Source organism: Camelus bactrianus, chromosome 13 (genome assembly GCF_048773025.1).
Source record: "Camelus bactrianus isolate YW-2024 breed Bactrian camel chromosome 13, ASM4877302v1, whole genome shotgun sequence".
NCBI classification, from domain to species: Eukaryota; Metazoa; Chordata; class Mammalia; order Artiodactyla; family Camelidae; genus Camelus; species Camelus bactrianus.
In genome coordinates, this window is record NC_133551.1 from 66,251,721 (window position 1) to 66,266,893 (window position 15,173).

At 54.7% G+C, this 15,173-nt stretch overlaps 1 protein-coding gene across 1 annotated transcript; it reads right to left on the reverse strand.

Annotated features, from left to right (window-relative positions):
- Positions 1 to 2,092: 2,092 nt before the first annotated feature.
- On the reverse strand, positions 2,093 to 14,969 carry HTR6 (5-hydroxytryptamine receptor 6). Its single transcript, XM_074377281.1, has 4 exons — positions 13,933 to 14,969; positions 12,462 to 13,467; positions 2,741 to 2,899; positions 2,093 to 2,542 (listed from the first exon to the last, which is right to left on the reverse strand). The coding sequence occupies exons 2-4, from the start codon at positions 13,173 to 13,175 to the stop codon at positions 2,093 to 2,095; spliced, it is 1,323 nt and encodes a 440-aa protein (XP_074233382.1). The 5' UTR covers positions 13,176 to 13,467; positions 13,933 to 14,969.
- Between the last annotated feature and the right edge of the window lie 204 nt (positions 14,970 to 15,173).

Here is a 15,173-nt window from a genome sequence, read left to right on the forward strand (position 1 = left end):
TTTATTGAGTATTTACCATGTACAGAGCGCTCCCATGGAGTGTGTCCGTTGACCTTCAAACAACAACCCTATGAGGTAGGTACTATCATTATCTTCACTTTACACTTGCAGGCCCAGAGAGGTTAGGTAACCTGCCCAAGGCCACACAGATGGTCTCCAATCAGTCGGCCCTGAGAGCCCAAGCTCTTAGCCAGTGTATGTGCATCCATGGGAACCTTCCCCTTGGCCCCCTCACTGTCCCTGAATGACAGGGCTAGAGATACTCTGCCCCCTGCCCGCATTGCTCAGATGGGGAAACCAAGGCCCAGGCGGGGAAAATATTGACAAGCTGCGGGGGAGGCGGCCAGGAGGGGAGAGATGCAGGGGAATTAGAATATTGGAGCTGAACTGGTCCTCAGGGATACTTGTTTTTTGTTCACTCCACAAATATTCACAGAACTCCTACTTTGGGGAAACTGAGGCCCTAAGAAGTGATGTTGCTGAGATCCCAAAGCAAATCCAGGGCAGAGCCTGCACCTGGAGTCTCTTCCCACTTCCCCAGCTGCTTCTCCAGCCCAAGTGGCCCCTCAGGAAAACTCAGTCCACACCAGGTCACCACCTCAGCTAATGCTTATTGAGAGTCCCCTGGGGCAGGCCTGGGGTAGAGGGGGAGCCCTCACGAGCACCATGGCCCCTCTACATCCAGTGGCCTTGCTAGAGTTGAATCTGATCAGCACCAAGGAGAGCGCCTGGCCAGCAGAGGAGGCCCCTGAAGTTTGGGTTGATGGAACTTGGGGATGGAAAAACCTCAGACTGAAATGGAATCTACAGCAGGTAAACTATGGGAACCAAGAGTTCCCCCTCAGAAAAAATCAGGCCCCTGTGCCAAGGTCCACCTGCCTGCACCAGGGACATCTCTACAACTCTGCTGACCCAATGGCCACCACTCCTACTCCCTCACTGACCTCAGGAAGGCCAAAAGGAGGTGGGCAAGGGGCTGGTTCTGTCCCCATCAGCTGGTTCCCTAATAGGTCCAAGGAAGCCCAAGGTAGAGGAACATCCACCCCTGGTGTTGAGCAAGAACCCGCCAGCTGCCCCTTTGCCCCCAGGAGGTGGGATGGGAACACCACCCAGTATCCAGAGCAAGTTGAGGAATCAGAGCCAGGTTGTGGGATCTGGGCCAGGGCTAACGAGGAGGAGGAAGATGGAAAAAGAACAGTGGGGAGCAAACAGCCCTTCCCGGCCTTCAGCAAGAGGCTAGCAGGCTGGATGGCCAGAAGTTATAACAACAGGGGGGACCACCCACTGACCACCTGCCAGGTGCTGGGTATTCTACACGCATTACCCTGATTTTCATGACACCCTATGAGGCAGGCATCATTACCCTGTTTTGCACATGGAACAGCAGGCTCAGGGAGGTTAAGTAATTTGTCCAAGGGCTGGTAAGTAGTGAAGCAGAGATTCAAATTTATGCCTGCCCGACTCCCAGGCTCAGATATTTTCTGTGTAGCCAGATACATCCTGAAAGTCTGGCTGGCCCAAAAACTGCCTAGCAAACCATCCTCAAGGTTAAAGATCATCTGAGCCAGCACATCTCAAATCGTAACGTGCACATGATTCACCGGGGGATCGGCAGGTCTCGAATGGGGCAGAGGCGTGCATTTTTAACGGACTCCTGGGGGCTGATGCTGATGGCCCATGGACTGCACTTTGAGGACCAAGAAGTTTGGCCCAGCACTAAGCCACCTCAGCAGACAAAGGCATCCCTCACATGCCATCTGATAGAATGTGCAAAGGAGATGCCTGTCTGCATCCTGATCTGGACCAAGAGGTCCTTATGCCCACCCGCAGGAGTCCTCCAGCCTTGCTCTACACACATCCACAAGTTACACTCAACAGCGGAGCATCCTGGAGAAAACTATCTGAAGCAGCCTTTTCTCCTCCAGATAGGAGGCTGGAGTGGGCAGGGGGAGCTGGCTCAGTGCACCCAACTGGAGCTCAGAGGGCTCCCAGAGGACCTATGGCCCCCTGGCTTTAGCCAAGAGCTAGTCCAAGGCTTTGGGAACTTGGTCCTTTCCAGTTCAGCTTCCCACAGACCAACTCCAAGCCCGGGTCAGTTCGTGGGGGTCCCAAGTGGATGCAGCCGCAGCTCAGGCTCCACTGGATCGATGTTGAAGAAGTTGGCTGTGGTAGTGGCCCTGGCAGGCGGTGGGGGGTCCCGGGTGGCCTCTCCAGGCAGTAGGAGCTGGGCTGTGAGTTTCAGGCCTGAGGAGCCATCTGAGCCTGAGTCCGAGTCTGAGTCCAAGTTAGGTGGCAGGGGCAGTGGCAGCACGTGCTGCAGGCTCAGGCCGGGCCGTGGGCCGCTGTGAGAGGTACGCATGGAGGGGGAGGCCAGGCTGGCCTGGTGCTCCCGGGGGCAGTGGGGACATGGCATGAACCTGCCCAGGGCCCGCTTGAAGTCCCGCATGAAGAGTGGGTAGATGATGGGGTTCATGGTGCTGTTACAGTAACCCAGCCACGTGAGGACATCGAAGAGGCCTGGGGAGATGCAGTCGCACACGGCCTAGAGGGATGGCGTGCATCATGCCTGGTCCCAGAGCAGGGACACAGACCACCCCACCCAGCATGGATGGGATGGACACACGAACACATATGCCATGAAAGGCAACCCACCCTCTTCCCTCCCCGGATCTGGGCTGGGATGGGATTCAGGGCCTCCCCAGCAAGGCGTGGACTCACCTACCCCCTGCGGTGGCATTACCTGGGCTATGTTGGCCACAAAGAAGGGCAGCCAGGTCACAAAGAACATGCCCAGTAGGATGCCCAGTGTCAGGCTAGCCTTCAAGGCCTTCCTGCTGTGCTTGGTGGCCAGACGCCTACCGTCAGCTGATTCCACCCCTGGGCATGGGGTCCTGGGCACCTGCGGAAAGGAAGGCCACATGATTCAGCTAAGAAAGGACCCCAGTCTGAGCCTATTCCCAGCCACAGACTGAGCCCTAATCCTAATTCTAAACTGAGCCCTAGTACCAGTAATAAACTGAGCCCTCCTCCTTGAGTGAGTCCCAATTGTAGTCCGAGACTGAAGCCTGACCCTGATTCCAGACTGAACCTTGACCATGGCTCCAGACCAAGCCCAGACATCATCAATCAGCTAAGCCCTGCTCACAGTCCTGAGCCCCTGATGCCTACTGTAGACTGAGCCCTGCATAACCAAGGTCTCAAACTGAGCCTCAACCATGGACCAGACTGAACCCAACTTTAGCCTCAGACTGAGCCCTAACCCCAGAAGTAGACTGAGCCTTGGTCCTGATCCTGCACTGTGTCCTGACCCTGACCCAGCACTTCACAAGGAGCTCTAGGAAGTACCACGAGATTTCCTGGGTGCTGGGGCTCATAGCCATGTGTGATGGCCAGTATCAAGTGTTGTCCTTCGCAGGGAGCGTGGGTCTTCTGAACTGTTGGATTTGTGTTTGGGGGTAGTGTTGTCCTGCACTGCATTTTGGCACTACCAAGAATTAGCTGCAATTGAACTGGACTTGGCAAAAGAGGACAGTTGCTCTCCAGGGCTTGGCAATCTCTTTGCATATGGATTCTCTTCATATTTTAGACTGATGGTTTTGCCTGCACCACTACTCTCATGTTTCACAAAATAAAGTGCATTTTTGAAAAGGTGTGCCCAAAACAAATGTGTGCAATTAAATTGGTTAGAAATTACTAGGGCTGCGAGTGACCTTGGCATTTTAAACTCAGATTTTGCTGGGAACTGGCAGACATCTCCATTCTCACACGTGGACTCCGTGAGCAGGAGCTGGGGGAGAGGTGGGGGGGACACGGCAACAGGGATTGGAATGTGACCTTGAAAACTGGAGACCAGGAGTCCCAGACTTTAAAAAACCTCTCTGAACTTTTTAGCCCAGTGGTCCTCTTAACTTTTTCAGCTTCATGAGCCTGCTAAGACTCTAATAAAATCTACAAAACCACTCCCCAGAAAAGAAAAAACTTACAAATTTTTATACACACACAGAAGAAAAAAGTTCCCACACATCCAGAGGGTTCAGAGGCCACTGCAACGTTCATCCATGAAACCTCTATGGGTCCACAAAAGCTGGAATGGGAAGCTCTCCTCTAAACCACGTGTTGCAATCAATCTGTATTTTCGTCTATCAGATTTACACAAAGCGAGACCCACCTATATTTACAATTAAAGTAAATACTAGTATGCAGAGATGTGCACAATTCACAGAGTTATGAAACAGTATGTGTGCTGCCTGGGAATACACAGTACAAATCCTCAGACCAAAGGACCAGTGACCCTTTGAAATCCAGGGATTCCCCCCAACATTTCCTAAACTGCATGGGAGCCCAGCTTAGCTCCTGAGGCAACCAGAGGTAGCTTGGGTATGGGAAGATGAAAGAGTCAGAAGGAGGCAGGAGGGGAACCAGATTCCCACGCAAACTTCGCAGATGGAAAGGGGGCGGAGGAAGCAAAGCCAAGATTTGTCAGCCCTGAGAGCACCAAAGCCAAACCCCTCTCCCCACTCTCAAGCACAGGAACTCCCCTCCCAGCCCCGTTCTCTCCCCGCCTCCTCAGGGTATCCAGGCTTGGTTCCTCTCCATGGTGCTGAACCCCAGCTGCTACTATCTGTAGAATTGGAGAGTCTCATTCTAGAATGGCGGTGGGCAGAACAGGGGAGACGAGACACACTGTAACTCTCACCCTTCAATGTGTTTGTCCAGATGAAATCTGGTTAGACAAATATTAAGGACACATTCACACAGAGCAGCCTATAAGAGGCCCTTGATTACTACCCCCTGTCTTGGTGGGGCAACACTGAGCGGAGGCAGGAGCTGGGCTTTTAAGACAAGTGGTCTGGCTTCAGATCATGCCTCTACCACTTACTCACTCTGTGATCTTGAGAGTCTCTGTTTCCACATCTGTAAAATGGGAGAAAATACTCAGCTTACAGAGTTGCTGTGAAGTTGTGGATAATAAACGCATGCACAGTGTCCAGCAGAGAGTGAGTGTAAATACATAGCAGCTCTGATGTTGGTTCGGTGGTACATGCATCAGGTTGGGGAAGTTTTTGGCACCATCAGGAGCCCTGTCCCTCTGCCAGCAGCTCCGGTTTTCCAAAACAGCATGCACATCAGGACAAATGCTGTGACTCACTACACTGCAGCGAGGGAGAAAAAGAGGGCTGCTTTTCTCTCCTGCTCATTTTCTCTCTCCAGAGTGGACTCTGTATGGTTTCTGTGGCTCTGTCGTCAACCCAGAGGGAGAGGGCTCTACTGCCCTAAAAGAATCTCCTAAGATCTGCCATGAATTCAAATTGCTACCATCAGTGAGGACAGACATATGGGGAGGAGGGAGACAGCGTCTTCAGGAAACCCCAGTCACACAGAAACCCCCTGGCCCCTGGCGACCTGAGGAAGGGGAAAGAGACAGCTGTGACCTTGCCAGAGCTCTAGGGCACCAGGGAACTGAGGCACGTGGGGAGATCTGCTGGGGTCAATCATCAGGGAGAGCACTCCAGAAAAGTTAAAGATGATCTGAGATTCCCTCTCTTGTCTTCCTGGGAATAAACCTGCATTTTTCTTTCTCCTCTTCTCTCCAAAGAGTTCATCCAAGAATATAGGCAAGAGGGGAAGGAACTGAGGCTCAGAAAGGGTAGGGGACCTTTCCAAGATCACGCTGTGCCAGTACAAGTCCTCAGCCAAGGCACCAGTTACCCCAAATTATCAACCCCACATACTAAGCGCTTACTGTGCATCAGCGCTTGATATTCGTTCTGCCGTCCAGCCTTCGTGGGAGGTGGGCATCGTAATACCCATCCTGCAGATGGGATGCAGAGAGGCAGAAGAACTTGCCAGGAGTCAAACAGCAGGTAAGTATTGAGTCAGGGAATTAAAGTCATTTCTGGCTCCAGAAACTGTGTTTTTCCCATTTGCCCATGCTGCTTCCACTTTAGAGGATGGCACCCCCAAGTAAAACCCCACCACTGTCACAGAGAGGCCCTCATGGAGCAGAAGCCAATGGCAACCGCCAGCCCACACTCTGGGGTCTGGCTGATGCCAGCCTCGCCTTCCCACTTCTCTCTGCCCTGTAGCCCCTTGCAGCCCCTCATGGCACATTCTGTTGTTTGCATGTCCCTTATATGCGTCAGTGGCATTTGTCACTGTCAGGGGGCAGCCACTGGATGACGATTTGGCAGTGCCCTTCCAGAAGGCAATTCCATTTACAGGCCCCTATGTTCATAAACACCAGCACACATGTCTGTACACTTGGCACATACAAGAATGCATACCACGGCGCTAGTCGCGATAGGAAAAACTCCTGATAGGAAACATCCCAAAAGTCCATCAAAAGGAGAATGGTTAAATACACCCCAGTACGTTCCCACTATAGAATACTATACAGACGTTTAAAAGAATGAATTGATCAAACAGAAAGATCTCCACGACACATTATCAAGTGATAACGGCAAGTTGCAAAACAAGAGATATTTTTCTAAACAAGATGATTCCCTTTGTTTAGAAAAATACACAAAGCAAAGCACTAAGTTTCTTTAGGTCTGTAAACAAACATGGAAACACAGAAAAGAACTGGAAAGACGCTGATAAAAGTGTCCCTGGGAGTGGGAGGTGATTCGATAGACATCAGAGGGGTCTTTGACTTTATTGATGAATTTGCATCTTACAGTGTGTTTCCGTATTCCTTTGTGTAATTTCAAATTTGTACAATCATTTAATCATAGTGAGGGTTATAAGGTAGACTCTGGAGCCAGACTGCCTGGTTCAGATCGGGGCTCTGTTACTAACTAGCTGAGTGGCCTTAAGCGAGGTACATCACCTCTCTGTGCCTCAGATCTCTCATCTGTAAAAAGGTGATTACAATGGCATTTGCCCATAGGATGGTCGTAAGGATTAAATAAGATGATAGGAAGTTACTGGAACAGCGCACGGCACATGGTGAGCACCTGTGAGTGCTGGTTATTGTTGTTGTTGTCATTGTTACTTGTGTTCCCCTCAGCTCCTTGATAACGGTGACCAGGCTGCTGATGGCAGCGATGCTGCTTTCTACCCCTCGAAAGGCTCAAAGGGACAAGCTCCCCAGAACCACATGCTTTACCACCAAGAGGAAAGGACAGGAATTAACACTAGTTGAGCACCTACTATGCGCCAGGTTTACATGTATCATCTCATTGATTCTTCAAACTGCCTCAAATGATAAATACCATTACCCCTGGGGTAGAGGGAGGTGAGTGACTTGTCCAGAGTCACCTGGCTGAGATGAGAAGGAGGCGGGATTTGAACCCACGCCCAGCCAGGCACACAAGCTCCTGCGTCCTGCCCCCGCTGCACCCGCCGCCTCGTTCTAAGCAGCAGCCATGGCTGTCATGCTCCACTCTGCTCCTCTGGCAGCCTCTCCCACTCAGCCTCCTCCTCCACCTCCAAGATATTTCTGTGATCACAGCCTTCTCTGAGGAGGAGGAAGCAGAGATGGAAGGCAAGATGGATCGTTAGGACAGAATGATGCATAGCTGGGTGATAGAGGGTGAAAAAAGCTGGGGGAGGACAAGGAGGAGAAGTTGATGGGAGAGAAGGAAGAGGAAGACAGCACTGCAGAAGGAAGGAAGAGATTGGGGCGAGGTGGAACTGGGGGAGGGGGCCTGGGAAGGGGGAAAGACGAAGTAAAAAGGAAGATGATGGGGAGGGGGTTCTAACCACAGAGACACAGGAATCCTGGCAGAGAGAGAAAGGAACTGACAAAACGGAAACTCCCATCTGGGCTTCTTTCTGCTGCTCCCCATCGGGCTGAGTTCCCACACTGGTTCCTCTGGTATCCCCCAAGGATGAGCGCCACCCCCATACAGGCGCCCACCGTTCACACACACACACAAACCCCTGGCAGCATCTCACTCCGACACCGCCACCACCTCTCTGCCCCCTCTCCACCCCCGCCCACAGCTCCTGCCTCACCTCAAGGCACAGCCCCTTTCTCACAGCCCCTGTGGCCATGAAGACCTGGATGAAACTACTCCCAACCAGTGGCTTTTTAAAAGCCTGTTCACATCAGTAGGCAGAAGTGGCGGGTAGAGGCAGAAAAAGATGCTCCAGCTGGCTCAGCCTCCATGTCCAAAGCCCCAGAGGAGGCAGGACTTCAGGGATCAGTGCCCAGCCCACTTCCCTCTTCAGGGAAACTAGAGGCTGGATCAGGAAGGAGCTGAGGGTTCAGTGGAGCTGAGAAGAGGAGGAAAGGGGCCTGACACACCCCAAGTTCTGTTCACTCTCATCAGTTCCTCTGGATCCAGGCATTGAGAGTTCCTCCGCCCTCCAGGCTGGACGCTGCTGGTCTCCGGGGCAGGCCAGCTCGGGGTGGAGGTGGGTGGGGGGACGGGGTCACAACCGAAGAGGCTGGAGTAGAGACAGCATCCCAGAAGCAAGTTCCCCAATTACAAGCAATTCTCCAGGCGGTAAGGAAAATAGCCCTGTGGAAGGCTTGCTTTGGATCCAAGTGGTTTTAGAAGCAAAGGCGGTGGTGGAGTCTGACACTTTCTCATTCAAATCAAGAGAAAAGGCTTTCCAGAAAGTGGGAGGTGTTCGCACAGACACATTTCTGGCTTGAGAGGCTACGGGTCCTTCTGCCTCTGAGGCAGGGTGCTGGCTAAATGACCCCTGAAGACTCCTCCCAGCCTTTGGTTTTGTGACTTCCTCACTTCAGTTTGCAAACGTATGCACAGGGAGTAATAGGTTTTGAATATTATAAGCTCCATAACCCTCATCACGATAGGGTTTCATGATCAATGTCTCTCTCTCAAACTAGAACATAGATTCCAAGAGGGCAAGACTGTCTCCATCCGCTCATGGCTGCACCCACAGCCTAGAAAAGCTCCTGCACATGGGAGGCACTCAACACAGTACTGAGGAAGTCAATCAATGTACGAAACAGCACAGGATCCATCCACTACAAGAACTTCTTGTAAAGGAATTGGGAGAACAGGGAGCAATGTGAGCGGGGCTTGAATCCCAGGCTCTGCGAAGCACTGCATTCATTTCATTCTTTCCATTACTGTGCACTGCGCGCTTACAACATGGCAGGCGCAGTTTTAGGTGCTGGGAATATAGCAGTAGAGACAAGCCCTCACCCTCATGGAACTTACGTTCTAGTAGGAGGAAATAAACAATCATTAACCCCCTAACCTCTATCAGTTTCTTCTGGGTTAGGGGGAGAACCAGCTGATGTGGGGAAAGGGCACTCCGAAAGAAGGAACAGCAAGTGCAAAGGTCCTGGGGCAGGAGTGTGCTTGGTGTGCTCAAGAAACAGCAAGGGGGCCAGTGGGGCTGAAAGAGAAATAGTGAGGGGCGTGGTGGAAGGGGAGGAGACCAGAGAAGGAGAAGAGGAATGATGCAACAGAACTTGCATATTAAAGGGATGGCTCAGGCTGCTGTGTCAGATGGAAAGGGAGTAAGAATGGGATCAGGAAGCCAGTGGGAGATCACTGCACTAACCCAAGCAACAGATGAAGGGGCTCAGCCAGCACCGGGAGGCAGCAATAGACATGAGAAATGATCAGAGCCTGCACGTGTCTTGAAAGTAGCGGTCAGAGGACCGACTGTGCAGCGTGAGAAAAAGAAAGGCTGCCTCCAGGATTCCTGGCCTGAGCAACTCATGTCAATGAGTCGATATGAGGAAGACAATGGAGGGATGGTATCTGGAGCCTGGAAGACCCAGAGTTCTGTTTGGGGTGGGGTAAGTAAGTGGTCCCTGCTGGAAGTCATCACCGTGTGGGTGGTACTTTCAGTCCTGGGATGAGATGAGCACACTGAGGGAGTGAATGTGGAGGGGCAAAAAAGCAAGGAGGCCCAAGGACTGAGGTCACAGATGGTGGTAGATCAGGAAGACCCACAGAGGAGATGGAGAAGGCACAGCCAGTGGAGTAGAGGGACAGACACGGGGTGGTGTCCCTGAAGTCAGCGTTTTAAGAGCATGTCACCGCCCATAGGCAGCACGATGCTCAGACCCAGGCTTTGACATCAGTCAGATCTGAGCTTGAACCTCACTCCTCAGCTGTGCAACCTTGGGCAATTCACCTCCCCTCTATGGCCCTCAGTTTCCCCATCAGAGGGATGATGACAGCACTTGCCTCACTGAGTGTTGGGGGGATTAGCTGAGCTCAGTGCTTGGCATGCAGTGAGCGCTCAAAGGCTAGGGGGCTGCAGCTGCCAGCACCTGGGGGATGCCTGTCCGGGTGCGGAGGCCGCATTGTCTCAGGTTCAGTCCTGGCACCAGCCAGTTAGCTTCATGGAAAGAAAATCCGTGTGTCACAGGCACTGTTGGAACCGAGAATCCAGACCTCTCCCACCTCAGCCTCACCAAGGCCAGCCAGCTTCTCGCGTCCTTGATCACTAGGGCAGAGCTTCCCAGAGGGTGAGAATGGGAGATGAGCTTGGGCGGTAAATGGATCCCATAAAAGAACTGAACCTCAGCAGGAATGGACGTCTTTCACAGTTCCCTCCCTGCTCTTCTGGCTCCATTGAGAAAAAGCCCTGCATGGATGCTACTACGTCTTTAACATCCCTCTGACATCTGACAAAGAGAAAGCAGGCCTCAGCTCAGTCTCTCCAGCCAAACCAAGCTGGACTTCAGGGACACTGCTGGGGTTTCTGCAGCCTCACTGGGGTTGTGTTTGTGATCACCTTCTATTTTACGGCAAGGAGACTGATTTTTCCATTCCCAAAAGAGATAAGAAGTTTTCTCTCTAAATAAGTTTATGAAGGTAAAAAGATAAGTGAGATGATTTCAAGCAAATGCTAAGCACATACGAACGCAGAGGCTTACGGCATGTGTGAGGGTAGCAAGGGTGGACGGAGCAGGTAGCAAGGCAGATCTCACAAGGCAGTTCCCAAACACCTGCAGTTTCGGGAAACGCTCCTTCACAAGAACCCAGGGGGAGAGTGTGGATGGCCCAGGCAGTCGTCTTCCCGCTGGAGAACTAAATCAGGGTCACTGCCATCTGCTGAGACTCAGGAAAGTTCTTCATGAGCACAGATCAGGGAGAGAGCAGGGCTGCAGCCTGTCCATCCAAGACCTTGTCCTTCTAGTTGGTGGACCTCACTGCTAGGGTGATACGGACAAGCTGCTCCAGGGGACTGCCGACCAGGATGTTAGCCTCTTAGCCCCCATCTACCCAGTGATTCCAAAGGCACCCCACCTCCCCGATCCTGCAGGCATCTACACCAAGATGAGCTCAGAGAGCCCAGTCAGGACCTTCCTTGGGACCTGTGACCTCATTCTCTCGGGCTCAGGCAGGATCAGTGTAGACCCCCATCCTTCGGGATGGACAATAGGACCCAGGCATTGTGTGAGCCACTCTACCCTAGATGCTGCAGGGCCTTGAGTTAAGAGCACCTACCCCATTCACAGGGAATCAATAAGCATTTACTATGTGCAGTGGAGGGGCAAAGCCAATCCGGACACACCCAGCCCTCAAGGGAGCTTACACTTGAGTGGGGTGAGATGGACACTGATCGAATCAACAAATACACTGGGGGTCGGGACAGAGAAAAGCAGGGTGGGGAGGCCTGCAGACAGGGTGGTCAGGGACGGTCTCTGGGAAGGGGTGGCCTGGGAGCTGAAGAAAAGTCTGGCAATGGCAGCCCAGGGGGGAAGGACATGCCAGGCAGAGGGGACAGCGAGTGCAAAGACCTGGCCACAGAGTCAGCCTGGGGCTTCTGGGAGCATCAGAAGGGCCACAGGGCTGGTGCAGGAAGAGACGGGGCAGGGAGAGGTTGGAAGGACGGGGTCCCAGGGCCAGATTCTGACAAGTGTCCCCTCCTCATCTTGAGAGCAATGCCGAGCTGCTGAAAGGTCTGACGCAGGGGAGTGATGTGACCACTTTTTTGTTTTTATTTGTGCTTTTGGCTGCTGCACAGAAAATGGATAAGAGTGAGTCTGGAGTGGAAGTGGGACGGGGTGGGGTGGGCGGGCAGAAGGAGACTATCAGAGACTCCAGGTAAGAAACAATGGTGGTTTGGATCAGGAGGGTGGTGTTGAAGATGACACGTGCTTAGAAGGCAGCACCAGCAGGGCCTTGGCAATGAATCCCACAAGCATGAGGGAGAAAAATTATCCCTAAATTTCTGGTGCCTGATGCCAAGTTGGAGTCATTTGTGGCGGTGGGGAAGATGGGGGACGAGCAGATGGGAAGAGTCAGGACACCCTGAATTCCCTGTTGCACATGTTACATTTGAGAAGCCTGACCCACATCCCAGAGCATCCTGTGGACAGTCGGGCATTGAGTCTGGAGTTCAGAAGAAAGGTGGGAGCTGGGAATGACCACTTGGAGATCGCCAGCAAGTGTGTATTAAAAAACGGTGGGGGAAAAAAAGAAAAAGAAAGTGATGGATGCGCACTGGGCACCCAGTGGCGGCTCATTCCCCTCCATCCCACAAGCCCGGATCTCCCTGAGCACCCTGGGTACCTGCAGCGTCTCCAAGGGCTGGCAGGCCATGCCGGTGGTGAGGGAGGCCACCTGCACGGCTTGCTTGCGGGCGGCCAGCAGGATCCTGCAGTAGGTGAAGCAGATGGCGCCCGAGGGCAGGAAGAAGGTGATGCCGGACGCCACGAGGACGAACGGCAGGCTGGCCAGCAGGCGGCACTGGCCCGGGGCAGGTGCGCGAGCGCCGCCCAGCTCGTGCCAGCCCAGCAGCAGGGGCGGGAAGGAGGCGAGCGCGGCCAGGCTCCAGGCGCTCAGGATGAGCGCCAGGGCGCGCGGGGGCGTCATGCGCAGTTTGTAGCGCAGCGGCGAGAGGATGAGCAAGTAGCGGTCCAGGCTAATGAGGCAGAGGTTGAGGATGGAGGCGCTGCAGCACATCACGTCGAAGGCGGCCCAAAGCAGGCAGAGGCTGCGCGCCAGCACCCAGCGCCCGTACAGCGCGTTCAGCATGGCCGGCGGCATCACCACCAGCCCCACCATCAGGTCCGACGTGAAGAGCGACACCAGGAAGAAGTTGGACGTGTTGCGCAGCGCAGGCTGCGTGCAGATGAGCGCGATGAGTAGCGAGTTGGCCGCCGCCGTCAGTGCGATGACCACACACAGCGCGGCCGCCACCCAGCCGCTGCCTTCCTGTTGCGACCGTGGCCCCGACTCCCAGTCCGGGGTGCTGTTGTTGGCGGGGCCCTGCTCTGGGACCATGGGGGCAGAGGGCCGAGGGCGAGGACGTGAGTTTCAGAGGGGTCCGGGGGACGAGGTAGGTTGGGCAGGAAGACGCGGTATGGGACCTGGAGGAGCAGAGTGGATGGGCGTCGTCGGTGAGAACAGACCCCCAGGGCGGCAGGTGAGAAGATAGGGATGGGTCTCCGGGTCAAGGGGCAGCAACCTGAGGAGGACGGAGAAGGCTTCTTTGGACGTCCTCCGGTGTGAGGTAGGGGCACCTGGTGCAAACGGGTAGGAAGTTTGGGCGAAGGCACCTGATGAGAAGAGCCTCCTAGAAGGAGCGGGCAGGAAGTCAGAAGGACCGGGACGGTGACTCTGCGCGGTTGGCTGGCGGGAGCAGAGTCCCCTGAAGGGGCGGGAGGTAAGATGGGGCAAGGACGCTGTCGGGGACAGGGACCCCAGGGGGTGGGAGCCGGGTGCGAATGGGCGCTGTCGGGCCAGGGGAACCACCCCGCGGCGGATAGACGTAGAGGGATGCCAGGTGGGGAGCCGTGGTGCTGGGGGTCGCGGAGTAAGAGGTTGGGGGAGGGGGCCCGCGGGCCAGAGCAAAGCCCCCGGCGGGGAACACAGGTCTCAGAGCCCGCGCAGAGGCACCTGGGGCTTGGGTGAACACGGTCCCCGCAGCGAGAGAGGACGCCGGGCCGGCCCTCGGGGAGAGAAGGAGCAGCGGCCGCGCCTCCGCCGCCTCCCAACCCGGCCACGGGGCGCCGGTCCCGCTCCCGCCCGCGCTCGGTACCTGGGGCGCTGAGCGCTGCTCCGCCGCCTGCGACTGCGGCACAGCTCCGGCCGCGGGGCCGGGAGAGGAAGAGGAGGCTGCAGGCCGGGCAGGCGCCCAGGGACCCGGGAGGCTCCGCTAGGGGCCGGCGCGCGCGGAGGAGCGGCGGCTGCTTCCAGGAGCGCGCGGTCCCCGCGCCGCGGAGCCTGCGCCCCGCCCTGCGGTGGGCGGGGAGAGCCGAGCCCCGGCCTCGCGGGCTGGCAGCGTCCCCGGTACCCCCGGGCCTGCGGAGGGACGACCGGAGCGCCCAGGCTGCGCCAGATCGCCTCCCAGCTGTAGCAGCATCCACACCCCCGCATGCCCCTCCCCAACCCACACGTGGCGCAGGAGGAACTCAGAGGAGGGGACTGTGGCCCGCCTTCATCCAGGACTGCTCCCCAGTGCGGGGCCGTCCACCCGCAGCGAGGGTCACTGCGGGAGCCCGTTGGGGGAGATTAAGCAGATCGCTTGACGTATATACGTACACATATATAATATTACACGTAGGTACGTATATAACAGTATATATGGTATATAACAACCTACATAATACTTACTTAAAACTCTAGTTTAAACATATGGCTACCTCCTCCTCACGGTCTTTCTGGGCAGAAACCATCCCGTTCTCCCGACAGCACCAGGCACTGAAGATGAAGTCCGCGAGCTGCTGGCACTCCCAAGTCTACTAAAGAGTGTGAACAGACTGGGGAATCCCCAGGCCAGGTGGGGTGGAGTTGCTGCAGGAAGAAGGGCGGGGTGTGGCACAACCCGGGCACCACTGCTGTGTCTCTCTCCCCCTTGGCTAAGGACAGTCTCTACCCGACACTTCACAGATTAATATTGTGGATTCAACACATATTGAACGCCTACTAAGTGTCACGCACTGTTCTGCCTAATCAAGACACCATAGTAACCAAAACAAAGACCCAGCTTCACTGAGTTGACAGTCTACTGGAAGGAGACATGCAAAAATAAGCATAGTAAACAAAGTAGTCGTAGAGTGAAAATTGCCATAGAAAGAAAGAAAACGGGGAGGAGTGAAAAGGGAATCTGGAGTGGGCGGGGGTCTTTTTCCCTTCGCAGAAGCAGGGAAATAATACTGCCCACATTTATGGTTCCTGCTGTGTTCCAGGGGCTGTATTATGCCATTTCTACTGATACAGCAACGCTCAGAGGTAGCTGTTAAAATGGGGCTCAGAGAGGCCGAGGGCCTCACCCAAGTT

Bases quoted from the DNA above. Each gene is read 5' to 3' on its own strand.
- HTR6 (XM_074377281.1), bottom strand. From the start codon at position 13,175: ATGGTCCCAGAGCAGGGCCCCGCCAACAACAGCACCCCGGACTGGGAG. The intron at 2,900-12,461 runs GTACCCAGGGTG...TCCTTTCCGCAG, and splicing joins AGCCCTTGGAGACGCTGCAG to GTGCCCAGGACCCCATGCCC. The intron at 2,543-2,740 runs GTAATGCCACCG...CCATCCCTCTAG, and splicing joins TTGTGGCCAACATAGCCCAG to GCCGTGTGCGACTGCATCTC.